Raw genomic sequence first — 26,852 nt, 5'->3', positions numbered from 1 at the left:
GGCTAAAAAATAAAATAAAACATGCACACCCAGTACTTTCACAGGGCCAGGGATTGTAGAAAAATTGTGAAAGACAAACTGCTTTTTAATAAATTGTACATCTGAGAAAGACACCAAGTCCAACGGAACAAAACCAAACATTTTATGAAGATTTAATGTACATTTATTCTTACCACGTGGAACATATAGTATAAAGATTTCATACTGAATGATATTAATTGAGCCAAAAAAGGAAAAGGAGGAATTTACATGTTTTTAGCTACATAGTTTGAAATACAAATATGCAGAATCCTGGAGAAATGAATTGTCAAGTGTGTTTCTTCATCTAGTTTTTTTGTTGTACCAGGAGGAGATAACAAATTTGATCCGAGTCTGCCGTACTAAGGAGCCATGGAGTGAGAGGATCTATCAGCAGGGACTGGATGACAGGAACCAAACTCATGGGTCACCTTCCATTCCTCATCAACAAAATGAGTGGGAATAGTGACACAGAGACAGACACAGAAAGGAAGTGTAATGTACAATATCATATATATACACCACAGCAAAGCTGCATCTGAAGTTGAAAACCAATCCTAAGAGGTGATTTATTTTACAAGGGTAAATTCATACAATCAAGGGCTAAAGAGAGGAGGTAAGGGTGTTGTAGTAGGTTCTCGGTACTTTGGGGAAAGCCTTTTTAGCTTTTAACGTCAAAACTAAAATGACCTTTTAACTCTAGTAGAGCTGCATTGGCAACGTTTTTCTGTATGAAACTTTTTTACAGAATGCCTGACACTCGAGCAGTACGGTAGAGAAAATGCCCTACAATCTACTGCACAGGCCTCCCCAGCGAAGGTGTCTCAACAGCCTACTGAGTGGTAGGTAGGCTGACTGGTAAGCATCCAATTACAGCAACTATGCCATCAGATCAGGCTGTTCCTCAGTCTGCATTACCTCCAAACATGAACCAGTCTGACTCACTCACTCACTGTGCTCTCGAGGGGCGCACAAGGGCACACATTATCCCCAAATTTCCTGTAAACGAGACAGCAACTTTGGTTACAGTTTGTTTTTCAGCTATTTATCTTTATTAAAAATACAACCACCCCCCCCAAAAAAAAAACAACAACATGTGGAACACTCCCAAACCCAGGTTCTCCACTCTGTCATCTAGTTGGCATTAATGTTACAAGTTGTGACAGTTTGTGGAGTGTCTGGTTTGTAAATCCACCAGTGTAGCTTTGTGACATCCCTTCTCCTTGAGTGAGAACAGCGAAAGGGGGCTCAGACAGTGGAATCTGAAGGGTTTGCATAAATTAAAAACAGTCACTTGAACTTTCCCTTCCCCCTACACACATACAAGCCATGTTGTAACCAAGGGGTGAGGGGGGAAGAAACCAAGAGGAGGTGGAGCCAAAGCTCCCTACAGCTGTCATGACTGGCCAATCAGAAAGAGTACATCGCAGATGACGTGAGACACCACAGAGTTCATGAGAGGTGACACGGAGAGGTCGAGGAGGCGTGACTCGTAGAGTGTGAACTCTGAGTGGTTCTCCTCCACCTTGGCAAAGGCGTGCAGGGCCCGGGCCGCCCGCCGCATCATGTCATTACTGGTGGGCTCGAAGTGCATCCCCTGCAGGTGCAGCAGAGAGCTCTGGCTCTGCTGTAGCTGGGTGGCTGCCAGGCTGTCCTCCAAGAAGCCCAGGAGGTTTCCCACGCTTCCCTTCTGCACAGCAATGGCGCGCGCTGCCATGCTGTCTCCCTGGGCCAGGTTGGCCAACAACACCACCGACATCTCCCTGCAGACGGCCACCTTTCTCTCCCCAACCAGCCGCACCAAGGACCCATACAGCTTCTCTAAACGACCCAACGGCGGCGTGGCCAGGACCAGGTCCACATTGTTGTCTTGGATGCTCAACTTGCTGAGGGTCTCCAAGACCAGTCTCTGGGGGGACATTGCGCTGTGTGGCCCCAACGTGGGGAAGGGGTCCTGGGCCTCAGCCGAGGGGCACACAGCCCAGTGGAGGAGGCCGTCCAGCAGAGGAAGGCAGATGCTCTCGGGGTAGATGGAGAGGTCCAGCTGGCCAGAGATGTTGGCCAGAGTGACCAGGCAGTTCTCCCTCAACAGCGACAGGCAGTCCCACCACCATTCGTCCCTCTGGCCAAGACAGTCATCAGACTCCTCCTCCTTCTCGTAGGTGAGAGGGGCCTGTTTCCTCTCAGGGTGGCGGTGGTGCAGCAGCACTAGGCGACCGAGCAGCAGCATGAGGCCAGGGTGTTTGGACATCTCCTGGTCGTTGCCAGGCACGAAGGAGAGGCTGCGCACGATGTTGGAGACGCAGACACAGCGGCGGGCCAGAGCATCCTGCCAGTTGGCCAGTGTAACCAGTGGGCCCTCATCCTTGCTGTGAGGCTCGTCCTCCACCACACGCTGGGGGACTTGCTGACGAGTGGGTCCGCTCGATTTGTCGTGCTCCTGCTGGCTCTGGGGCTCTTCGGACTGTGACATTTCCTCTGTCTCAGCGTCCGAGTGCTCGGACTTCCCCCCCTTACCGTCGGTTGTTGTTGAGGCCTTTTCTGTGGATGATGGCTGGGAGGGCCTCTGATCCCTCTCCCCCTTCTGTTTGTATTTCTCTGTGGGGGTAGCATTGTCCTTGTCCCCCGCCTTCTCTGGTTCTGGCCTTTTCCTCTTGGCTGTGGGGACGACCAGCACTCGTTCTCGTGGGACCAGGAATTCCTCCCTCCTCTCAAAGTGGGTCTGGATGTGTTCCGTGCTGTCTCCGCCGCCGGCACTCCAGTGGAGCAGCCCACTGTCAAACTCCTGCACTTTTCCTCTCTGGGTTGCCCTGCCTGCTGGAAACGGGTCCTTCTTCCGTACCATCTTCAGGGGGAGCTTATCGAACTTGCTAGCCTGTTTGGGTCTCTCCTGGGGGGTAGCCGGGCCCAGGCCAGGGGGGTCCGATGAAGAGCTGGGCTGCTCAAAGGTAGAGCAGCTCTGCTCCTTATCTTCAGCATCCTTCTCTTTCAGAGTGTCCCATTCTGAGCACGACTCCTGCTCATCCTCTTGCTTCACCTGAGCCTGTCCATCAATTGTCGTCCCGGCCGGCTGTTTTGAACGCTGCACCACCACCTCTTCTTCTTCCTCCTCCTCCTCCTCATCATCATCATCCTCCTCCTCATCCTCCTCATCCTCTCCTTCTACCTTCATGTCCTCCACCCCTGGTTCCTCATCTTCCATGCAGCTCCAGTCTCTTTTCAGGGCGTCAGGGTCCAGTAGAGTCCTCTGGCCGGGATCGCCCACCTCATACTCGCGCAAGATCCCAAAGATCTCGATGAGGCAGCGCCGGAAGTACTCCACCACTAGCTCCAGCAGGCCAGGCAGCTGAGGAGAAGATCAATAGTTTGTATTGTATGATATGATGTGCATGACAGAACATCTGGAAAAGGGTTTGGGAATAGATCAAATTTAATACATTTGTGAAAGGATAAATGTAAAAATAAAAAGCCCTAAATCAGAAAATATTACAGTTCTGATTCGATAGGTTTACCATGTAGGGTTTTGACTAAATCCTTTATCCCACATTGTGGCCAGTGTAGTAATAATAATTTAGTGGGTGCTTATATTTGTCCTATTTACACATGCACATGTGTATTAATGTGTTTTGTATAGCAGACTCTCCCCAAGACACCTTCAGAGAGTGGGGTCACATCTAGGGTCTGGCAAAATTAGGTTTAAGCACAGTCAGATTTTTCACCTTGTCGGCTCGGGATTCAAACTTGCGACCTTTTGGTTACTGGCCAAAACCTCTCCTCGCTAGGCTACCTGTCTTGTTAGCTCACCGAATTGAGGTTGAAGGTGGAGATGCTGTTGTCGTCATACAGGAGGATGTTGATGGTGTCGAGGGCCCACGTGCTCTCAGCCAACAGGCCAGACTTTAGGGACATCATCACCCTCCAAGCCTCTGGGGTCCCTATGAGATACACAGTATTTTAACTCAAGCTGATACCCTTCACAGTACTGATGGACCACACAATACAAACAAGTTCATAGAGAGCCGAAGCAACCTATCATTGTAATATCCTAATGTGATCCCTAAATACTGTATAATCCATGTATAATAACATTGATTGTGGTTGGAGTTGTGGGATGTGATAGCCATACCGATATCTTTCGTTGTGAGGCATCGGCGTGGTTTTAGGATGGGGTGGGTGGCCTCCACTGAGCCTGGGGGAAAGGGCATGTCTCTACGGATCAGTGGGGACTGCACAGACTGGGGCACTATGTGAGAGGCAGGAACCGGGGGCCCTGCCTTTTGCATCTTGATGCCACTGTGCATGTAGGGAGATTTACTGGGTGACGTCCGGCTCTCCATGGGGCCCCCGCGGGGCATGGGGGAGGGACTGGACACCTGTGGAATGTGGTTCTGCATGGCCTGAGCGGATTGGTAATTGGACTGTAGGGTGCGGGTCATGGGCGGGCCCGTCCCTCCAGGGCCGTAGGGGGGCTGCCGAGGGCCCATCTGACCTGGCCCCCATTGGCCCTCGTGGTTCATGCGCTGCTCTGATGACATTTCCTCCGAACCGCGGTTCATTCCGGGATGGCCAGGTCCCTGGACTGGGCCCCCTGGGGGGCCACCCTGCCGGTTGGGGTAGTTGCCGGGATAGTTCATCTCCCCGCGGCCCTGCCACACGCCACCCGGGGGTCCGTCAGGGCTTGGCTGCATAATCTGTGGGGGCATGGAGGGCTGGGCGTTGGGCCCCGTAGCGGCCTGCATGCGCTCTCTGTTGAAGGGGAAAGGGAACTGGCCCTGGGGACCAGGCAGGCGGCGGTCAGTGCCGGTGAAGGAGCCGCTGCTGTACTGGGGTTGGTACATCTCTGGTTGGCCAGCAGGGGGTGCAGAGGCCACCCCTGGCTGCTGCTGCGGTTGTTGTTGCTGCTGCTGCAGCCCTGCACTGAAGGGGGCACTGTACATCTCCCCCTCGTGACGCTTCGCTGGTGGGTAGCCCCCTTCCACGGGACGCTTGTAGTTCTGCATAGAGCAAATACGCTTAGTTAGGCGGTGTCATTACATTGCATCAGATGAATATTGATGGCTATTACTCATCTATATACAGTAAGTACTACTTTTTGGGGTAATAACACATGGCTAGTGGTTACAACATTACAGTTTGATTTTCAGTGCTTACACAGTGGGTTAGAGCCATCACCTGTTGTTGCTGTGGGTACATTCCTGGCTGTTGATTGGGATAGGAACCACCAGGGGGAGTACCATGGCCAGGATATTGATTACCATAGGAATCATTCCTGTAAACAACCACAATACATCAACAAGACATTCCAAATAAGCCGAGTGCCTATGTACCTAATATTGCTACAGTATACTGCTAGTGTGCCAATAAACACTCTGAAAAACAACCCAATCTTTACAATATTGCAAGACTATAAATGCTGAGACAGTCAGTGCATGGTGTCTGCACAAGTTTGTGCCAGACCTCTCCTGAGAGAGAGTGGTGCTGGGCGGTGAACTTACCGTGGCTGCTGCTGTGGTGGGTAGCGGTTTGGCGAGTACATCCCCGTGTCGGAGTTGACAGGCATCAGGTTTGGCTGCGGAGCACCAGATCCCATACTGCCCTCTGGGCCCATCCCCTGCTCTGGCCTGGTAAACAACAAGTTTGGTTGACTACACTTAGCACGAATCATTTCCATTAAAAAAAGGAAATGAGCAGACTTATTCGCAGTCAAAGATGGTATAGAATGTATAGAAATAGAATTATACTCCATTATGGCCTCCAGTCCACCAATCATAGACACATTGCCTTGAATGTGGATGTCCATTATAGTAATTCTATTTCTACAATCTAAGCATGTGTAGGGTCTTACCTCCTTTCGTAGCCTTGTCCGTAAGGTCCTGGTCCGTACTGTTGTCTCTGAGCCATCGACATGTTCCCCATAGCACCTGGAGGAGGCCCACGGTTAAACTGTTGCTGTTCAGCCATCCCACTGTTAGGACCCTGACTGGCAGGCAAGAACTGCTCCCCAACTGGAAAGAAATACACACTCCGTCAGCAAGGGACCCAACTTCCCAGCACCATCAGTTTCCAGGGATCTTTCTTGTAGCCTCTTCTACGCACCTTTCCGCATGGCACCAAAGGGGTCTTTGTTAGGCCCTGGACCCTCGTAGGGCCCTGGACCCATGCGACCTGGCATCTCTGGGGTGCTCATGCCAGACTGGTAGCCAGAGTTAGGGGTCATGGAGTTCCTTCTGGGGAAAGCAGGGTCACTACTGTCAGCAAATGGGTCCTGCAGCGCCACATTGCTCCTAAAAGATAGAGGGACGTTTAGGGAGTAAATAGGGGTTTATCAAAGCGGATAGCAAAGTTGGGGTGAATTACATTTAAATTCAATAAGTAAATGAAAATTCCAATTGAAGAATTTAATCTCCTGAATGCAAATGATCTCAAAGAGGATGAGATTGAAGCGCTGCAACTCACCTGGCCCCGGGTGGCATCTGGGTGGGGTGTGGGGTGGAGGCGGGTGTGGGGGGCTTGAGGTCGCTGCCCTCGGCCATGGAGCTGCTGGTGGACTGGGGGGTCTGAGGGCCCTGGAGAGAACCTGACCCAGCTACCGGAACAAAAGAGGGGAATTTCAGTTAGAGAGAGTTGACTTTCATCGGGTGGTTTGAGCCCTGAATGCTGATTGTCTGAAAGCCATGGTATAGCAGACCATATACCACAGGTATGACAATGATTACTATTTACTGGTCAAATAACAATGGAAACCAGTTTATAATATCAATAAGGCACCTTGGGGGTTTGTGGGATATGGCCAATATACTAAGGCTACGCGTTGCGTTGTGCCTAAAAATAGCCCTTGACCGTGATATATTCACACCTTCTCGGGCCTTACTGCTTAATTATACAGGTCATTCAATTTACATTTCTACCGATACTAGACTGTGGAAACATTATCTATATGAATACAGCTGCCAATTCATTAAAGCAGTTAGATGCATTTAACATAGGACACTTAATTTTATTATGGCATCAGGTTCATTCTTCACCAGAAAGTCAGCTGGCCCTCATCGAATTCAAGTAGGTCGATTCAGTGCTTTCTTTTTATTTATAAAGTTCTCTAACAAAAACTCCCGCCGTACCTAACTGTTAATAACGAATAATAAGTATGAGTTAACCATACCGGGTCTCGGGATGGCTAACTCTGGAAATCTCTTCAGTCTCCTCAGAGTTCTGCTTTTATTTTCTTTGCACCCCATGTATGGAACAGAGTTCCCTACAACTGGATGTTCTGGTGCCTCTCAGGCAGTTCAAAATGTTGATTGGGGACCTCTTTGCTGACGAATGTGATTGTTATTTTTTACAAAAATATGTATTTTGTAAATGATGTGTATGCAGGTCTCCCTTGTGAAAGAGATCTTGGTCTCAATGGGACTCCTTGTTCAAAGCAACAACAAAAAAAAAAAACAAAAAAAAAAAGTTTTGCAATGAAAATGAGCTTTTCATATTGGACAAGACCCGGTAGTCCCAACCAGGTTCAGTCCGCTTTCTTCCGTTTGATGCCTAATAATTACGACCCAGCATAGTGTGGATAACCGTCTGGCACTGACCTGGGGAGGGTGGCTGGACCTTGGCCTGGTTGGCCTTCTTGTTGTCAGTGATGATCTCAGGAGGGGGGTCCTCCCCGCGTTCGATCTTGCACTCGAAGGCGTACAGACACTGGATGTACTGCTTCTTCAGGGAGCTGGCAGCGCTGCTCGACGTGCCAACGTTCAGGTTGGTGGACAGCTCCCGCCACTTCTTGTTCTTGTTCACCTGGACATAGAGCATGAAGACCGGGACATTAAAACAGGGACTAGAAGGGGGATGGAGCAAATAAGAACCAAGAGATTGTGCATGGTGTGTTTGTGCATGTGTTAAACTTATTTATTGAACCAATATTTATCCAGGAATTCCCATTGAGGTCAGAAGACCTCTTATAAGGGAAACCTGGTCAAGAGGGCACCTCAATAGGGAAACACATAGATCAAACACACTATAGTGTATGCATGCATAGTACAGCACAAACCTACACTGACCTGTGCGAAGCCTCCAATCTCCTTGACCGAGACGTAGAGTCTGAAGAGGTCTAGGGGCTTGCGGCCAACAGCAGGCAGATTGGTCATGCCCATTGCTTTCTCCTCGATAAAGCCCAGATAGCGGTCCACCCACATCTTCCTCTCCAGCTCGGGGCCCAGCTCATACAGACGCGTGATCTTCTCGTTGGTCGTCGTGGAAGAGCTTGACTTCTGCAAGGCGTCAAGAGAACACAGGGCGTCAAGAGAGCTGTCATGAGGGAAAGGGTTGGGTAACCCATTGGTCTTATTTCACTTTAGTAGCTAGCTCAATGGCAACTGTAATAACCATGGAATAAAGTCAAAAGTATGATCGTAACACGTGTGTTACAAACAATATGGTTTATAACATAGTTTCTTTTAACGTACACACAAGCCCTTAAACAAAATTGTCCCAAGTGGACAGACAAAGCCATTATCTTATCACCTTGGATTTAGTCGGTTCTGCTTTCGGTGTTCCGTCCACTTTGTTGTTCATCTTCTGGCCCTGGTTCATTTTCCCATCCATACCAAACTCTGGACTGGGGGCCAAACCTAGGTACATGGGTACATTGTGGGGTTGAGCACTGTTCGGCTTTTGAACAACAATTCTCGGGATCAGGACATATACCAAACATTTTTTTGTATTCTAATTTCAGAGGAATACAGACGAACAACAAAGTTTCCCCTGTAGAACTTATTCATACTGCGGCCATTGTTCATTGACCAACGTTACCTTCAAACAGGATTGGAAGTGCTCTGGTGAAACCAATGCAAAACCTTCCTGAAGTGTGACTTAGATTAAAAACCACTGCACTAAAACAATATTTGGATTGGAAAACTCATACTTAGCTACCGCACTATCCGTCTATGCTAGAACTTTCAGATGGGAAAAAAGTATATTGTAAAAACACTGCAGACAAATTGCATCAGGCCTTACTTACTAGCCACCCCAATGCAAACCTATTCCACTGACCACCGTCCCAACCAAAGTCATCCTGCCATATCAGAAATACCCGGGGCACCATGGAGCAACAGTATTGGACTACAGTACTCACCACTGGAGTTATTGGCCAAGTTGGGCCCCATAGGGAAAGGTGGGCCGCCCTGCGTGTTCATCATGCCAGGCATGTTGTTCATGGGAGGGCCATAGGGGGCGCCAGAGCCCATCATGCCAGGGGACATGTTGGGGTAGCCAGGCATCCTGAACAATGAGGGACAACCATACTTTTAGCATGTAGCATGATATCAAAGTGAAAAATATTCCTCTCCTGCTGAGAAATTAATATCTTATGCTGAAAAACAATCAATCAGTTATGCAACAATATCAATAAATAAAAAAGAGTGAGTTATGAGTGCCATTGCAAGGGGGAATTGTTTGAGTTCTTGATATGAAAATGTCTAGTGACTTTGTACACCTGTGAAGACTAAAGAGAGGGAAAATATGCTGAACCTGCATCTGAATTCTCCAATGCATTTCATGTTTGGATGTAATGTGAGAGCCAGGTATTCCTCGTAGTGACAGGTGCTGGATATCTCTTCTGCCTCTGCCTGTCTACCTCTCAGTAAGTCTGTCCTCATCTCATCTGCTCTCTCCTTTGTTTATTTCCTGTTGCTCTAATCACTCCTCTCACTGCTTTCACTGGACCTTCAAAGTAGAGGAAAATCTACTAGTTAGGACCAGATAAGGCATTCGCAACACATTAACAATGATTTAAATATAAGGTCCCACAGTGCATGTCAAAGCAAAAACCAAGCCATGAGGTCGAACTAATTGTCGATAGAGCTCTGAGACAGGATTGTGTCGAGGCACAGATCTGGTGAAGGGTACCAAAAAAAGTCTGCAGCATTTAAGGTCCCCGAGAACACAGTGGCCTCCATAATTCTTAAATTAAAGAAGTTTGGAACCACCAAGACTATTCCTAGAGCTTGCAGCCTGGTCAAACTGAACAATCGGGGGAGAATGGCCTTGGTCAAGGAGGTGACCAAGAACCCAATGGTCACTCTGATAGGGTTTAAGATTTCCAGAAGGACAACCATCTCTGCAGCACTCCACCAATCAGGCCTTTATGGTACAGTGGCCAGACAGAAGACACTTCTCAGTAAAAAGCACGAGAGCCCTCTTGGAGTTTGCCAAAATGCACCTAAAAGACTCTCAGACCATGAGAAACAAGATTCTCTGGTCTGATGAAACCAAGATTAAACTCTTTGGCCTGAATGCCAAGCGCCACGTCTGGAAGAAACCTTGCATCATCACCACGGGGAAGCATGGTGGTGGAAGAATCAATGCTGTGGGAACATTTTTCAGCGGCAGGGACTGGGAGGCAAGTCAGGATCAAGGGAAAGATGAACGGAGCAAAGTACAGATAGATCCTTGATGAAAACGTTCTCCAGAGCACTCAGGACCTCAAACAAAGGTTCATCTTCCAACAGGACAATGACCCTAAGCACACAGCCAAGACAAAGCAGGCGTGGCTTCAGGACAGGTCTCTGAATGTCCTTGAGTGGCTCAGCCAGAGCCCGGACGAACATCTCTGGTGAAACCTGAAAATAGCTGTGCAGCGACGCTCCCCATCCAACCTGACAGAGCTTGAGAGGATCTGCAGAGAAGAATGGAGAAAGTCCCCAAATACAGGTGCCAAGCTTGTAGCGTCATACCCAAGAAGACTCGAGGCTGTAAACGCTGCAAAAGGGGCTTTAACAAAGTACTAAGTAAAGGGTTTGAATACTTATGTAAATGTTATATTTCAGTTCTTGTAATAAATTTGCAAACATTTCTAAAATAAAAACAGTTTTTGCTTTGTCATTATGGGGTATTGTGTGTAGATTGATGAAGGGAAAATAACAATTTAACCCATTTTAGAGTAACATGCTGACCACACCGCCCGCGTCGCAAAATAAATGTACATATATATACATGTTATTCAATCGTTGCATCCACGCTATTGCGCATCAACGAGCGTACGCGTAGCCAGACGCTAAAATAGAACTTAGTTCTATTTGTGACGCTTGATGCCCTGCCTCTCCCATCTCCTCATTGGTTTGTAGGAGCATATACCCACATGGGTGATTGAAAGATAATAATAATAATATAATAGAAAGAAAGAAAGATAAACTGAGGTCCACACTCCTGTCCAATTGGTAGTGGTAATGCACCTTAAAGTTGATTGCCATCCGCCATATAAAGTCCAAAGAAGACGCCTGAAGGAGGAGAAATGACTACAAAAAAATAATTTGGTTTACCGTTTTATCTGTGGATTAATTGTCGGAGTAGGACCTTGTGCATTTCAGGTAAAATAACAACCCAATGTTTTATATCCCAGGACAAATGAGCAAGCAAGAGCAAGGTAGCTAGCTAAATTGCCTTAAATGTTCAATGCTTTCGACCTGTCTCCAAATTAATATTGTTGGTTCAGAGTTTGTTTTGATTTTCAACCTGCTGATCGCATCTACTGTGGCTGGACAAAATCAACAGCTGGTCTGGTCAGCATGTAAGGCTGTAACATAACAAAGTGTGGAAGAAGTCAAGGGGTCTGAATACTTTCCAAATGCACCATACATGTGTAATATGGGTTAGTAAAGAGTATAGTGTACCTGCTGTGTATGGAGTTGGTAGCAGCGTGTTGCATGACTACAGCTGCAGCCTCCTGGGCCTTCCGGTTGAGGCCGGGGGGAGGGCACATCCCTGAGCCCACCTGAGGTGGCATGTTACTCATATTGGGTGGCATGTTGGGCCCCATGTTAGGGCCATAGGGACGCACTCCCATCTGGCCCGCAGGCATTCTACCAGGGGGGATGCCTGCGTACGGCAGCCCCCCTTGCCCAGACATGGTGTTTATGGGTTTGCCCATGCCAGGGCCAGGGTTCATGGGGTTGCCCATGCCAGGGCCAGGGTAGTTGGCATTGGGCATGTTGTTGTATCCAGGTTGCCGGGGGTAACCTGTAATAGAATTAACAAAAACTGTGTGTAAAAAATGTGTTCAAAAAAATAAATAAACACTGCTCAGATGACATTGGGAAGACTAGTTATAAGTGCAAAACAACAAACTAAATATTTAACCTACTTGGGGTTCTATTGTGAAAGGTGTACCCTACTGATGATGTGTTGTTGCAATAGTAATCCTGCTCAGTACGAGAGGAACCGCAGGTTCAGACATTTGGTGTATGTGCTTGGCTGAGGAGCCAATGGTACGAAGCTACCATCTGTGGGATTATGACTGAACGCCTCTAAGTCAGAATCCCCCCTAAACGTAATGATACGATGGAGCCTGAGAGACTGCTAATGTCTGTTGAAGTTGTGCAAGGCACTATACTGAGCTGGCAGTGGCGCTGTGCACACTGAGCTAATGAGCCTGCCATCACAGTGGCAGCTCTACTGACAGGGGGGGCTCTGCTATGTCAGCTGACTGTTCTCCATGGCTAAAAATAGCTGCACTAGGCTCAAAGAGGGAGGGATGAGCTGATAGGATGGAATTCCTATGAGGCAAAAATCATATTCCATGGATTTGGCTGGGGGAACAAACAAGAAGCAACTTCAAAGGATAGTGAGATAATTAAGTGGGATGCATTTATATATTGGCAGTCAGAGGATAACCAAAATGTTAAAGATTAAAATGATTAAAAGTCTATTTGGTATATCAACTGAGTTGTTCTTTTTCAAGTGTTTCAAATTTTGACATTTTAACATATTTAAGCAAAACTAAACCAAAGGATCCTTTAACTAATTGCCACCAGCCCCTCTCCTTTGTTGCACAGTGTAACCCACAGAACTTACCTTGTGGGCCATACTGCCCACCCTGAGGTCCATAGCCCCCCATGGAGTTGTTCTGCTGCTGATAAGGTCCCATCCCAGGGTGCATCTGGCCTCCAGAGGACTGTCGGGGTGACAGGGGAGAGGCAGACTGTGGTGAACCGTATGGGGGCATCTGGGGGTTTCTCTGTACGAACCCTGGCAGGGTCAGAAAAGAGAGTGAAAGAGATGTTAATCTTCCAACAAAACACTGGAAATCTCACATAAAACACATCAGAGGGCTTTGGTACAGAAATTAGCCAGTATTTACTTAGAAGGGTACATGGTAAAATGGCAATTACATGTAATATTATTTGAAGTACCAGAAAGTACCCATGTTTACAACACAATTTTCAATTAAGTACCAGGTAAATGCCAGTGGTACCATAAAATAAAGTGCAACCAAAGTTTCTTTAAAACAGCACACTGTCAGTGGTCCCTGCAGAGCGGGGTAGTACTGTGTGAGGGGATTCTCAGTCAGGGTGAACTCACCTCTCTCCTGGGCCATGGGAGACTGGCTCATGGCGGGGTGCAGACTCCCGTCAGACTGCACACTCGATGGTCTAGGGGGCATCTGGGTCCCTAAACAACAGAAGGGTTGTCTCAGTAGGTAAATAACAAGTCTAAGTAGGAACAAGCCCACTAATGTCACTACTTAGTTAACTTAAGTGTCCCTTAAATATTGTTAATCCAACAAAATGCCCATAGATTGAAACAGTGGAGCTACTGCTAGCCAAGCATCATACAGTTTTAAAAGGTGTTTGGCTGCAGTAGCTCCATTGTTTCAATCTATGTTCATTTTGTTGTCATCGTGTATATGTATAACAAATGGCATGTGTCCTAGTACATGTCAGTAAAACCCATGTATGTGTGCGCACTCGTGTACATGTGTTCACCTGGCATTGTGACGGGTGAGAGGGGCCCCGTGCGGGAGGTTGTGGCACTGGCGGGGGAGCCGGCGGGTGACGGTGAGGGCCCTCGGATGCCTGGCAGGTGGGGAGAGGTGTGGGGCGAGAAAGGCGACTGGGCCAGGTTGCTCTGCTCGCCCTGGCTGCTTGACACACCTGAAGTGCTCACGCCAGGACTCAGAGCGCCATCCGTGCCCGTGGGTAGGTCATCAATGGAGCCTGAGAGATCCTGCAGACACACAAGACAGGAGACAGCGAGGCCTATGGTGAGGAGACACTGTGGAAGTATGCCAGCCTGATGGAATCGACACGACAGCTATTAGCTGACTGTACAGTTAGCAGTGAGACGTCTTGATAACGACTCCATGTATTTCCTGTAGCTCTGTCAACTAGCAGGAGCACATACAGGATGCAAGCACAATTTAATCTCCTCCGTTTTAGAAAGCATGACAGCACACTTTATTAGGTTTGGAGACATGTGACACACACACAGTTGTCGTTATTGATCTTGTCGAGGAAAAGAGAGGGCATATTAGAGCAGGGGGTTGTCATGGTTACAATGGACGTGTGCCGACTCAGCGTGCCGTAACTCTGCCATGTGAATCTGATATACGCTCTCTCACACACACGCTAGGCGTGTGCGCCATCACTTTTGCTCTCGTTTTATCCAGGCCGGAGCTCTGCTCAAATTTACTAATATTCATCTCACAGACAACATTTCTGCAAGTCCACAAAACACTCTACGCATGCCCAATGACATCTACAGACACACACACTCAAATGATATATACAATAAACAGGGGTAGCATTAATTAACCACAACACACACAACGGTTTTACTATGTTAAGTCTAAAATGGGTCACACGGAATCATGCAAACATGTTTCAATGCATTATGATTTTAGAACAATGTAATAATGATTTATAGATGTATAGTATACCTTTGCACAGGTTGGGTGAGGACTCACCGGTAGGCTGGACGGCTGGCCTTGCATGCTGACGTCCTCCGAGACACTTTTGGGCTGGTTGGAGGGAGGGGCGCTAGACTGGGAACTGAATGAGTCCTGGGATATCTCCTGGGGGAGAGAACGAGACCATCAGTATTGAAGGGCATTCACATACACATGAGAATGTACAGTGACAATACCAATGCCTTCCATCTGGTGAGCAAGTATGGCAACTGGTACTTCACGTTCAATGACGATATCAAAGGTACCTCAATTATAAAACATCAATTGAGCGCACACATACACACCAAACTCAGTTGTACCTGCTGTGGTGGAGGAGGGAAGCGTTGGTAAGGTGACTGCTGTTGCTGTGGAGGATTCTGGGAGTAGGATGCAGGCTGGCCCTGTGGATGCTGGCTGTGACCTGGTGGTTGCTGAGGGGGTTGAGAGGGTGTCTGGGGTTGCTGCTGCTGCTGTGTGGGGAGCTGCTGTGGGCCCTGCGTGGGTGGATAGCTGAGCTGGGGCTGTGACCCTGCTGGGACCTGGGAGCTGGCCTGCTGTGGAGGCTGGCTGGGAGGCCCCTGCTGCTGGGGGTAAGGAGGCTGACCAGACTGAGCCTGGGCTGGGCCCTGGGAGTAGGGCGTCTGAGACTGCGGGGGCCCTTGGGATGGAACTGGCTGCGGGCCCTGGGACTGGGGGGGCATGTGGGGCTGCGGATAGGGCGGCCCACCCTGGGCATGTGAGGCTGACGTCTGGGGAGGGTGGGACTGCTGAGGGTAGGGTGTCTGACCACCCTGCTGTCCCAGAGGTGCCTGGGGGTAGGGCCCTTGCTGCTGGCCTGGGTGTAAAGCCTGGCCCTGTTGGCTGTAGTAGGGCCCTTGGCCCTGAGGCCCATAGCCTCCTGGTCCCTGCTGCCCATAAGACGGCATCTATACACAAATACAGACGAAAGTTAGAAAACAAGAAAAAGATTAGGCATATGACAAGCAAGCCATATAGTAGTGTGTGAAGAGGAGGGCCGATTCCGGTGTGAGAGAATGTAGGAATAATTCAGCTTTATGACACCACTGACCTGCTGCCCGTACTGCATGCCCCCCATAGCCCCAGGGGTGCGGCCCTGCATGACCACCGGGTATCTCTGGGAGCCAAGGGGACCGTAGCCTTGGCCCGGGTATGCGTGACCCTGCTGGGCTCCTGGGGGTGGCCCCTGTCCAGGTTGTTGGGAGTATGGACTGCCCCCTCCGTACGGCTGGCCTCTCAACTTAGCCATCGGATCCATTGCACCTGGGGGCTGTGGAGCAGAAACAAAGATGAAATACATTGCATGACATGAACACTATTAAAAAAATACTGAGAAGTGCGGTTGACCGGATGTACCATAGATCACAAAAGACTTAGATACAGGCAGATGACTATACTATAGTTTATAGGCACTTTAATTATCTAGCAGGGGTCTCACATGCAAGCCAACTCACACATTTCAAGCTTCCCAACACAGCAGGAGCTATATGTATGCATTTTCTCATCCAGATAGGCACAAACAATAAAAACATGACAAAGGGGAAGTCCATTACTAGTGCAAAGGGAAGGAGGAGTTTTTTTCCCCTTCACATTTCCCACGGTCATTAACCTGACTTTTACCTTTTTTGTGCCATATTTACAGAAGTCAGAGCTATAAATAAATATCTCTCTCATCTCAAATGGAGGGCAGTCTGCCCAATCTTAAACACATCCCAGCTGTGGTCCTGTATGGCTTGCAAGCCAGCTTCCCTTCTGGGGGGGGGGCAATTCTGGCTCTGAATGAATGACATCATAAATGGAAGGAGAAGTAGCCTACTCAATATACTGTGTTATGATGTAAACACAACTAACTATGAGTAAGGTATCCTCTCAATGGTTAAAGTTCTTAAATCTCTCAGCCACCATCTCAATATTATAATTTCACTCTATGTAAATCGCTAAACTTTAGGCCTAACAGTTTATCTTCCTCAACTTAAAACAACCTAAACAAGGGTTGTCAAAATATTCCATGTCGATAACGTTAATAACAACTGGACAAGCTAATGAAAACATGAGCATTAAATTTACCACAGTGGATTCTTATGGGCTTTGTTTCTTTATCTGTACCCTTGTCAATGCACACTGCTCTGAGACTTGAGACAGCTCTGGCACGTCACTGCTAAACAAAGGCCTTTAGAAATGAAGGGCAAAAATCCTTTCTTGACATTTCCCAGCTTCCAGATAATTAATTGAAATAAATAAAAGCAGCACATGGCTAATCTGCATAAGACAGAGTGGAGACTCCCTAGGTGGGGGAGAGGCGACTGGACTGTCTCTGTGATTGGCCAAGGGAGGTTAGAAGGAATTCTTAGTCACACACAGAGAGACAGAGTGGCACATGAGATACAGCAGCTACTCATGTCTCACACACACAGGGCTCATGTTCACCTCGCTATGCAGGGTCAACATACAGCAATGCCACAGGATGTAGACCTAACCTTGCCTCAGAAATACATCTGTATGTCATTGATAGATGAACCCATCAAATGGGACATAGTGGATGATGTCTCCCTAACACGTTAACATTGGTACGCATTACCATCACCAATGTAACAAAGATCCTATTGATGAACAAAACATTGTCAGGTAGAAGTTTGTTAGGGGAAGGTAAAGGTGCATGAGTATTACTGCTTTAATATGCTAGTGAGCTATGGCATGTAAGCAAAGACAGCTGGGCATACATCACATAGGCCACACTGTAGTCTCGAAGCATGTACATACATTTCATGACAGTTGGTTAGGTCTGGGCGATATTCTTGGGTAGATAGGTCGTCAGAGCAGATTTCAGCTTTCCATTATATTTACAGTGATCACGCCCAAATATGATTGCTCCAGATTGTATTCTCAGGTAATGCAGCAAGTTCTTGTTGTAGCCTACATAAGGGTTTCCCAAACTTGGTCCCCCCCGGATGGACATTTTGGTTTTTGCCCAAGCTCTACACAGCTGATTCAAATAATCAACTCACCATCAAGCTGATTATTTGAAATCAGCTGTGTAGTGCAAGGGCTAAAACGTGCACACAGGGGTGCCCCAGGACCGAGTTTGGGAAACCCTGGCCTGCATGGGTCAAATTCAGTTGCTTCCAAATGTGAAAAACCCTGTCAAAATAGTCTGTGCAAACTGAACTTGCTAAATTAACATGATTTGACAATGTCTTTATTTCAAATTCATATCACACCCACATGGTCTTATGGTCCTTCAAATTGTTATTGTGATAAATGTTTACATTTTTGTGATCTGGATTATTTGTGATGGATTGATCATGTTGCATTTACTGTACACGTCTCAACCACTAAAAAAAATGGCTTAGTTTCAGATGTGTAGCTTATAAATGCATGGTGCAGATACAAAAACGATTTAAAATGACAGTATAATAAATTAACTTGGTGATTTACCTCGTCATTTTACTTTGATCCAAAATAAGATAGCTTAACAATGAGGGTAAAGATACTATGGCCATTTTCATCTGCCTTTCTTTATAGGATGGTGCAAATACGGTTCCGTACTTATACATGTAGGCTACAGAGTTCCGCAAACTCTTCTATTTGCAATGTTGGTTGTGGTTGTTAATGAATATAGTAATTCAACAGGTATGGGTTAGGCTATACAATGTAAAAATAAAATAACATGAAAACAGTGGCACACAATATCAAACTGGATTGACAAAGGTTAAACGTGAATAACTTGGTCAATGGGCCAATATCTGAACATCTCTCCTTATTATAGAATGCATATGGAAGAGTGCAAACAGGCATGTCATAGGTGTGGGAAACAGATGATTGCAAAATAGTAATTTAGAGAAATTGCCAAAAATCTGTATGAGTATGAGCAATCATGGATTTGTGCAATGTGGAGGTGTGCACTTATCAGGAACTGTTGTTGCTTTACAGCATATGCAATTATAAATGGCCAAGAGCACAGGGTGAGGAGCCAATCAGATCTCAGCTAGCATGTCAAACCAAGACCAACTGTCAACTGGGTTTGACAGCAGGATTTTTACCTCCACAATTCAAATCCCAGTGAAAAGCAATCGGCAGTCAGTCACACAAATCACTAGGCCAATGTTTACAAGCAGAATGCGGTGGGGGAAGCAGTTCCTGGCAACAGAGACACCAAATGACACGGTTTCATAAATTAATAGGCCAGTGTGTTGATTAACATGTAGCATCATTTAGTTACGTGTGCAGTCCACTTCAAATAACTTTCAAACACACACGAACACTTGAGTCTAGACAACATTAGTGGTCTGGGCTTGCAAGTGTTGTGCATTTCCTTCACAATTTCCATAATGATCGAAACAGACTTGCCGACATAAAAATGTATAGTCTATTCATAAGAATTAAATTGTAATCCGAAACGACTGACGTTACCAGTACAAACTATAATAAATACCCATATTATGGAATAACTTTAATTACGTTATATACCGCCCTGCCGAGAAACAAGTCAGTGTCATGAATATAGGCCTTTAGAGCTTTTTTCACCTCTTTCGAGATTCGGGCCTCCATTTTCTGAACGTTCGAAGTTCGATTTCATAAGGAGGATTACCGAAGAACAGTTGCCTGCAAGTGATACATTTCATACCAACTAAATAAATACTGTTTAATGAGGTGGTGTTGGAAAAACGAGAGGCAGCCATTTTAGAGTGTCTTTGCAAGCGAACTGGCTAGCAACAATGGCTGGCCTGCTACGTTTATGAACTACATACATAAGATTACACCAAATGTACAGCAATAAAGATTCGGTGGAACATGGGCCTTTACCTGGCTTCTACCTAGGGGTTGCCCTGTACTTCCAGGGCTCATAGGCGGCGGATGATGGGTCCTTTGTTGCCAACCCGGACTCCCCCCTCCATACTGACCGCTACTGCCCGTGTCTGTTGGTCCCTTACTAGCGCCTTCCTGATTACTATATTCACTAGAGGGGTAATTTGGATATATACGAGTGGAGCTTGGAGAGGTTAGGAGCTGGTTGAGGGTTGGGGTAGACGTTGGCTGTGGATTCCCCATATTATATCTCTGGTTGTTGTAAGATGCAGCCATTGCTGTGGGTCCTCCTGCTGGTTGCTGCTTAACGTTAGCTGGCTGTCCCCCAGCTGCCGGAGCCTGGGTATTACGTGAGGGGTTCATGCCGTATCCTTGGCCAGAATAGGGAGTTCTGTTCGGGAATGGATTGTAATTGTTAAACTGGTGGTTAGAAAAGCCATGTTCGTGCGAATTGGGTTGATATGGGTCCATCATATTACTCGACGGCACGGCTGGACCTGCAGCAGCTGCCATGCCAGGGCTTTGTTGTCCGCCATGTTGATGAAAAGGGGCCCGGCCGTAGTGTTGACTGTATCCATAAGAAGGTGGAGGAAAACCAGACCCATGGTGGTGTACCATCCCGGGATGGTTATTCCCCTCGGATCCGATGGAATCATTCTGATTATTATTAGTCCTGGAAGGGTTCCCGTTCCCGTTCTTCATCTCAGGTTCCCCTCCTCCCCCTGCATTTCCAACATCGGCCCCGTCCTGCAGATCCCCCTGGACCGGAGATCCGCACTCTAATCCCGGTTGCTTGTTTTCCTGCTGCTTTTCCCCCAGTATAGAATCCTCATGTGGGTCTCGATCCGGTTTCTTTAGTTCGGAAGGCGGGCTTGTGTTGAGAGTGGCGGCGCTGGCGACCTGAGCGGCCATAATACCCCCCTCTCTCCGCGAGTCAGTCACAATCAAACGCTAGCATTGAATATAAATACTTGTTTATAACCATTTATCCTTGTCCCGACTCATTCCCACCCCTTTCTCCGGACCGAATCCGGTTTTGTCTCCTGATTCCGATGTGAAAATAACTGGACACGTAATAATAAACCTCAAGGATGCATAAACATACATATATTCCGGGGGTTCTATTAGTGAGCGAGAATACAGGCAAGGAACGGAGCGAACCAGCACGAGGCTCCGCGAGATACAGCCATTTTACTAAGCCGTACAGACAGAAGTAAAGTACGGATTGGAGCTAGGTGGGAACACGGAGTGGATTCGTTCGGATTTTTACATTGCATAAGGGCACAAGTGTGGTTGCATTCATAAAGTGATTTTGGGGTTTTAAATGCAACGATTCTAAAAACATTAATCGTTGCTTCGTTCCATTCTATCGAATGTTTTTGAACAATTCAACATGCGACAGGCCAAATGGTGATACACTCAAAGTACAAGATCCAAAATGTTAATACAAATGTGTTTTACATTTTACTCTAAGTAACTATTGATATGAGTGTGATTCCCCTCCTTCTCAGGGCAAGGTCAAGGTTGGCCAGTGTAGTTCAATGTTGGCGGCTGAGAAAGCTGTGTTCACTGCCCATCCCCCACACTCACAAGAGGAGTGTTTCTGCTAGCGCGGCTGCTGTTAGGAAAGAGAGACAGACCGAGAGGGGGTGGGTAACGAATTCGTGTGAGGGTGCATTAGTAGTCTCGTTCTGGCAAATTGTTCCCTCTAAAATTCTGAGCTAATATCAATTTTAGCCCCCAACTTGGTTTTGATATTTAGAACATGCTAACATGACCAGATTTGTGTGACTACCTTATTTTTTTGTTTCACTTCCTCATTCATTCTGGCGACCTCATCACATAGTATGCACTCCGCACACGATGACACATCGACACTGGTGAAATGCTACCCCCTCAGTCCTGGCCAAGAGCAGGAGTCTTTCAACCAAAGGATATTAATTGAACGTGGATACATCATAATGAAACAATGCATCTAAAAGTTATTATTCACACTTCCAAATCATGAAACATGACCAGTCAATCATCAGGTGCCTGCTTCCTGGTAAGGGGGGTAATTGGGTTGTTGCGTTTAAGACATATTCTGATCAATGTGAGGCTAATCTACAGTCGCCCCCCCCCCCCATACACAAACACAGTTGTACAGGGGGCGCTAAGGAAAAAGGCAGTAAGTGCCAGTCAGGAGGCACACTCACATGTATAAACATTCACAGCTCAACCTCACATTCTCCCTCATAGCCTGAGAGTGATGATCAGTCCCAGACCATCACATACACACGTAAACAAACACATTGTCTGGAGTGTGCTGAGGAAGGAGGTGCCACTCTATGACACATACACACACTAGGGAATGCTCTACAGAAGTGCTACTCTGTTACTGTAGAAAAGGCCCATGGAGTTGTTGGAAGAATCCTTTAATTCATCGCCACTTGCTCAGCTGGGCCAGGGACGCTTTAATTAGGTCAGGTGGAAATGTTCGACAGATCTCAACTCCGTAAAAGGAGGAAATCGCCATCGCCCGATCTCGCTGCTTTATCTTTATTAACTTCATCTAATCCAGAATATCTGTGCGTCCATGAATCCACCGAATCTGTTACCTTTCATCTGAACTAACTGTTGCGATCGGGAGAGTGGGCAATTAGTTATTGTTTATAGTTATTACCGCGGAGCGCGGCTTAGAGAGCACGCTTCAAACCTATTGTGTAGTGTGAATGGGCAATGATCACGGCCCTACAGATCATCACAGGGCAATTATGCCACCGATATATGGTTAATATGTAATGAAATTGTACATATGAAGACACTTGAAAGGGTGAAATATGAAACGTCATTGTTTGCTGAACTGATCGATTCTGATATCAAACTAATGGGGACTATAGATTGAATAACCAATCACTGTTTATTATTCCTCTCATGATTATGATAAATAGTTAAGAGCTTAAATGACTCAAAGATGATTCCTATTGACTTCTTAATTAACTGGATTGCTGAATTCCCTAATTATGTTAATGACTGATTGTTATGATTTGATCTTGGTGATTATGAATTTGATTGGATACATGTTATTCTGTTTCCTTTGTTATGCAGCACAGACTACTCAGTAAATATCCCACTTTATGATTAAAGGAATTCCTGCCTCAGTCTCATCCATTCCTCTGTCACCTGACCCGTGTTCCCCTTCACTGTTAGTCATCCTACCTGTCCAGCCACCCATACAGATTTCACTAAACTTTCAATGGCACTTCGAGCCGGATAATGACTGAACCAAAGACAGGTGAAAAGGAAATGGAGAAGGAAGAATTGTCTCCACTGGAAGGAAGAAGAGCGGAGGAAAGAGCAGCTGAGGGAAAGGTATTGTAACAAATACAAAAATCCAGGAGCTAAGACTAAAGAAACAAAGAAGGCTTCCTCCTCAACCACCAGCAGCACCAGGTTATTTTAAGGATTATGTGGTCGAGTTTCCCACATCAAAGGGCCAAGTGGGGATGGATCAACTGTACGTTTCAGCCATCAACCATCCCCTCCGAGCCAAGGACAGGAAACTGCTTTGGGACGGGAATGTGGTCTACAGGAAGAACCTATGGAGGAGGTAACTCCAACCGCACAGGTCGACCAGCTTCCTGAAGCAGGCTCCGCTCACCCCTTAACTAAAGGGAAATTGTCGTGGCACTCTAGACAGAGTGAGAGTTCGACCAGTGGATACCCCTTTGGAAGTGGCCATGGCAGCCGCCATTCACTAGCCCTCAGCGATTCACAGACCGCTGTCCTACGAGAGAGGATGAAACTACTAGCGTTGGAGGAAATTGAGCGTCAGATTGAGGAGGAACGACAGGCTGACGAACGATGTCACCTATTGGATGTGCGGGCCCATAGAGCTCTACAGGAACGAGAATTCATTGCCAAGGACCTGGCACAGCAGCGACGGCACCGCCGAGCAAGAAGGGAATTGGAGGACGCACGAATGGTCTCATTCTTCCTGGAGAGGAACGAACAGGGAGTTGACCTGACCACCCTTCCACATGGACCTGACCTGTCTGCCTTTCTTTCCCAATCTGCTCCTCTGGTACAGCATGGCAAACAGTCCCCGGAGGCTCCAAGGTCAACAGCCAACACGGAGCACGGGGGACAGGCCGCTCCGCCAACACCCTCTATGCCAGTGACACAAGTTAGCATTCCTCCTTCATCTAGACAAAGCATCACTCCTTCGCCTTTCCGCCAATTACCAACCACAGCAAATTGTTCCTCTCGACCATGGCCTGGGCCAGGCCAGTCATCAAACATGAGGTGGGAGGGCTCTCATCCAATTCCGGCTGCCACCAATGGAGGGTCTGGGACAGTAGGGGACAGGCCCAATGAGGCCACAGTGAGCTCATCAGCAGTCCTAGGTTTATCCTTCACGCAACCCGAAGAGGGAGCCAACATTATGAAACTGCTAGTAGCCTCAGCCTAAGTACTGGATACTTGGAGGACGAGGAGCCATTTGTAAGCATCAATACGCCTGTGTGGAATGTCAGAGATGGCGGGCCGGAGCCACTGTGCCCAAAATGGCAGTACCCCCTGCTCACCTGCGCCTCCTCAAACCACCCTTCTGGTCAACAGGAGTAGATTGCTTTGGCCCCTTGACGACCAAGCGAAGTCGTCGAGTAGAAAAGCGCTGGGGCATTCTATTCAAGTGTTTGACAACTAGATGTGTCCACCTGGACCTACTGGAGAGTTTAGATACTGAAGCCTTTCCTCATGGCCCTGCGGCGGTTTATCTCCCGACGGGGGAAACCCTACAGGATCCTGGCTGACGGGCACAAACTTCAAGGCAAGAGAAGCCAGGTTCGAGAAAGCCTTCAAAGCCATGCTTCGAGGATCATCCGACGGACCAAAAAATCTCATTCAAATTTAACCCTCCAGGAGCTCCTCATTTTGGAGGAACATGGGAGCGAGAGAAATCTGTAAAGACGGCCTTAGAGTCGTCCTGGGGGACCAAACTGTCACTGAAACGGTCTTGCGGACCGTCCTGATAGAGGTGGAAGGGATACTGAACTCCAACCCCTTGGGATATCTCTCTGCAGACATCGCTGACCCCGATCCCGTTACACCGAATATGCTCTTGATGGGAAGCTGAGATGCATCACTTCCTCAAGTCATGTATGCTGATACCAACCTCGTTGGCAGATGCCGGTGGCGACACAGCCAGATCTTGGCTGACCATTTCTGGGTCCGAATCATTCGGGATTAACTACCAAGCCTACAGCACAGAGGGAAATGGTGGAGAGAAATGGCCAGTCTGGAAACTGGCTAAGTAATAATGATTGTGGACCCTCAGCTGCCTCAAGCCTCCTGGCCGGTGGGCCGTATCACTAATATCATGCCTGGGACCGATGGTCGTGTTCGATCAGTGGAGATCCAGGTAAAGAACCAAACATATATACGGCCAGTTGCCCGACTAATTCCTCTCACTGAGATGACAGAGGACAGGGAGCAATGAGCCTTTTTGAGGAGTGTGGAATTTAACAGTAACCCTTTCACAGACAAGAGCACATCGACAACACACTCTTCATGAATGATGGTACTTTGCCCAGTACTCTAAAACTAAATCTGCCAATGTGCCCTTGAGCAAGGCACTTAACCCCAATTTGTTCCAGGGTTGGCGTACTACTATGGCTGATCCTGTGTATGTGACAATAAAACATCTTTTAGATTTGTATACCAAACGAGCTAAATTACTTCTATGCTCACTTCGAGGTAAGTAACACTGAAATATGCATGAGAGCATCAGTTGTTCCGGACGACAGTGATCACGCTCTCCGTAGCCGATGTGAGTAAGACCTATAAACAGGTCAACAATCACAAGGCCGCAGGGCCAGATGGATTACCTAGACGTGTACTCCGAGCATGCGCTGACCAACTGGCAAGTGATTTCACTGACATTTTCAACCTGTCCCTGACTGAGTCTGTAATGCCAACATGTTTCAAGCAGACCACCATAGTCCCTGTGCCCAAGAACACTAAGGTAACCTGCCTAAATGATTACCCGACCTGTAGGCTCACATCTGTAGCCATGAAGTGCTTTGAAAGGCTGGTCATGGCTCACATCAACACCATCATCCCAGAAACCCTAGACTCACTCCAATTTGCACACTGCTCCAACATATCCACAGATGATGCAGTCTACATTGCACTCCACACTGCCCTTTCCCACATGGACAAAAGGAACACCTATGTGAGAATGCTATTCATTGACTACAGCTCAGCGTTCAACACCATAGTGCCTTCAAAGCTCATCACTAAGCTCAGGACCTTGGGACTAAACACCTCCCTCTGCAACTGGATCCTGGACTTCCAGACGGGCCGCCCCCAGGTGGTAAGGGTAGGTAACAACACATCCGCCACGCTGATCCTCAACATGGGGGACCCTCAGGGGTGTGTGCTCAGTCCCCTCATGTACTCCCTGTTCACTCATGACTGCATGGCCAGGCACGACTCCAACACCATCATTAAGTTTGCAGATGACACAACAGTGGTAGGCCTGATCACCGACAACGACAATACAGCCTATAGGGAGGAGGTCAGAGATCAAGACAAAATAGATGATTGTGGACAACAGGAAAAGGAGAACGCCCCCATTGTCATCGACGGGGCTGTAGTGAAGCGGGTTGAGAGCTTCAAGTTCCTTGGCGTCCACATCACCAACAAACTAACATGGTCCAAGCACACCAAGACAGTTGTGAAGAGGGCACGACCAAACAGATTACTGCACCTGTACATAGCCTACCTATAATTTAGCCCAAACAACTACCTCTTTCCCAACTGTATTTAATTAATTCATTTATTTTGCTCCTTTGCACCCCATTATTTTTATTTCTACTTTGCACATTCTTCCATTGCATTCCACTACTTGCCACCATGGCCTTTTTTGCCTTTTCCTCCCTTCTCACCTCATTTGCTCACATTGTATATAGACTTGTTTATACTGTATGTTTGTTTTACTCCATGTGTAACTCTGTGTCATTGTATCTGTCGAACTGCTTTGCTTTATCTTGGCCAGGTCGCAATTGTAAATGAGAACTTGTTCTCAACTTGCCTACCTGGTTAAATAAAGGTGAAATAAAAAAAATATTTTAAAAAACCTATCCCCCCTCAGGAGACTGAAAAGATTTGGCATGGGTCCTCAGATCCTCAAAAGTTTCTACAGCTGCACCATCGAGAGCATCCTGACGGGTTGCATCATTGCCGGGTATGGCAACTGCTCAGCCTCCGACCACAAGGCACTACACAGGGTAGTGCTTACGGCCCAGTACAT

The 26,852-nt window shown here is 47.3% G+C and overlaps 2 protein-coding genes across 9 annotated transcripts in view; one reads left to right on the top strand and one right to left on the bottom strand.

The window, feature by feature from the left end:
- LOC127915127 (uncharacterized) overlaps positions 1–26,852 on the top strand; it is a 1,101,500-nt gene that overhangs the window by 189,958 nt on the left and 884,690 nt on the right. The gene's annotated exons all lie outside the window — the stretch shown is intronic.
- Positions 137–20,788, bottom strand: arid1aa (AT rich interactive domain 1Aa (SWI-like)). 7 transcript variants are annotated; one of them, XM_035750432.2, is made up of 20 exons: positions 19,556–20,788; positions 15,804–16,022; positions 15,055–15,660; positions 14,753–14,860; positions 13,773–14,013; positions 13,369–13,458; positions 12,862–13,035; positions 11,682–12,027; positions 9,146–9,291; positions 8,536–8,642; positions 8,067–8,282; positions 7,605–7,809; positions 6,475–6,604; positions 6,115–6,302; positions 5,864–6,023; positions 5,514–5,639; positions 5,170–5,287; positions 4,145–5,012; positions 3,823–3,953; positions 137–3,364 (listed from the first exon to the last, which is right to left on the bottom strand). In XM_035750432.2, the coding sequence occupies exons 1-20, from the start codon at positions 20,468–20,470 to the stop codon at positions 1,415–1,417; spliced, it is 7,044 nt and encodes a 2,347-aa protein (XP_035606325.1). In that variant the 5' UTR covers positions 20,471–20,788; the 3' UTR covers positions 137–1,414. The 7 variants fall into 7 exon arrangements, with proteins under 7 accessions (XP_035606325.1, XP_035606322.1, XP_035606324.1 ...); XM_035750429.2 differs by having other exon boundaries at positions 14,726–14,860; positions 19,556–20,787; XM_035750431.2 differs by having other exon boundaries at positions 5,191–5,287; positions 14,726–14,860; positions 19,556–20,786.

This window comes from Oncorhynchus keta, chromosome 34, assembly GCF_023373465.1.
Source record: "Oncorhynchus keta strain PuntledgeMale-10-30-2019 chromosome 34, Oket_V2, whole genome shotgun sequence".
Classification (NCBI taxonomy): domain Eukaryota; kingdom Metazoa; phylum Chordata; class Actinopteri; order Salmoniformes; family Salmonidae; genus Oncorhynchus; species Oncorhynchus keta.
Note: the sequence above shows the minus strand (reverse complement) of the source record. Positions and strands in the feature narration are given on the sequence as shown.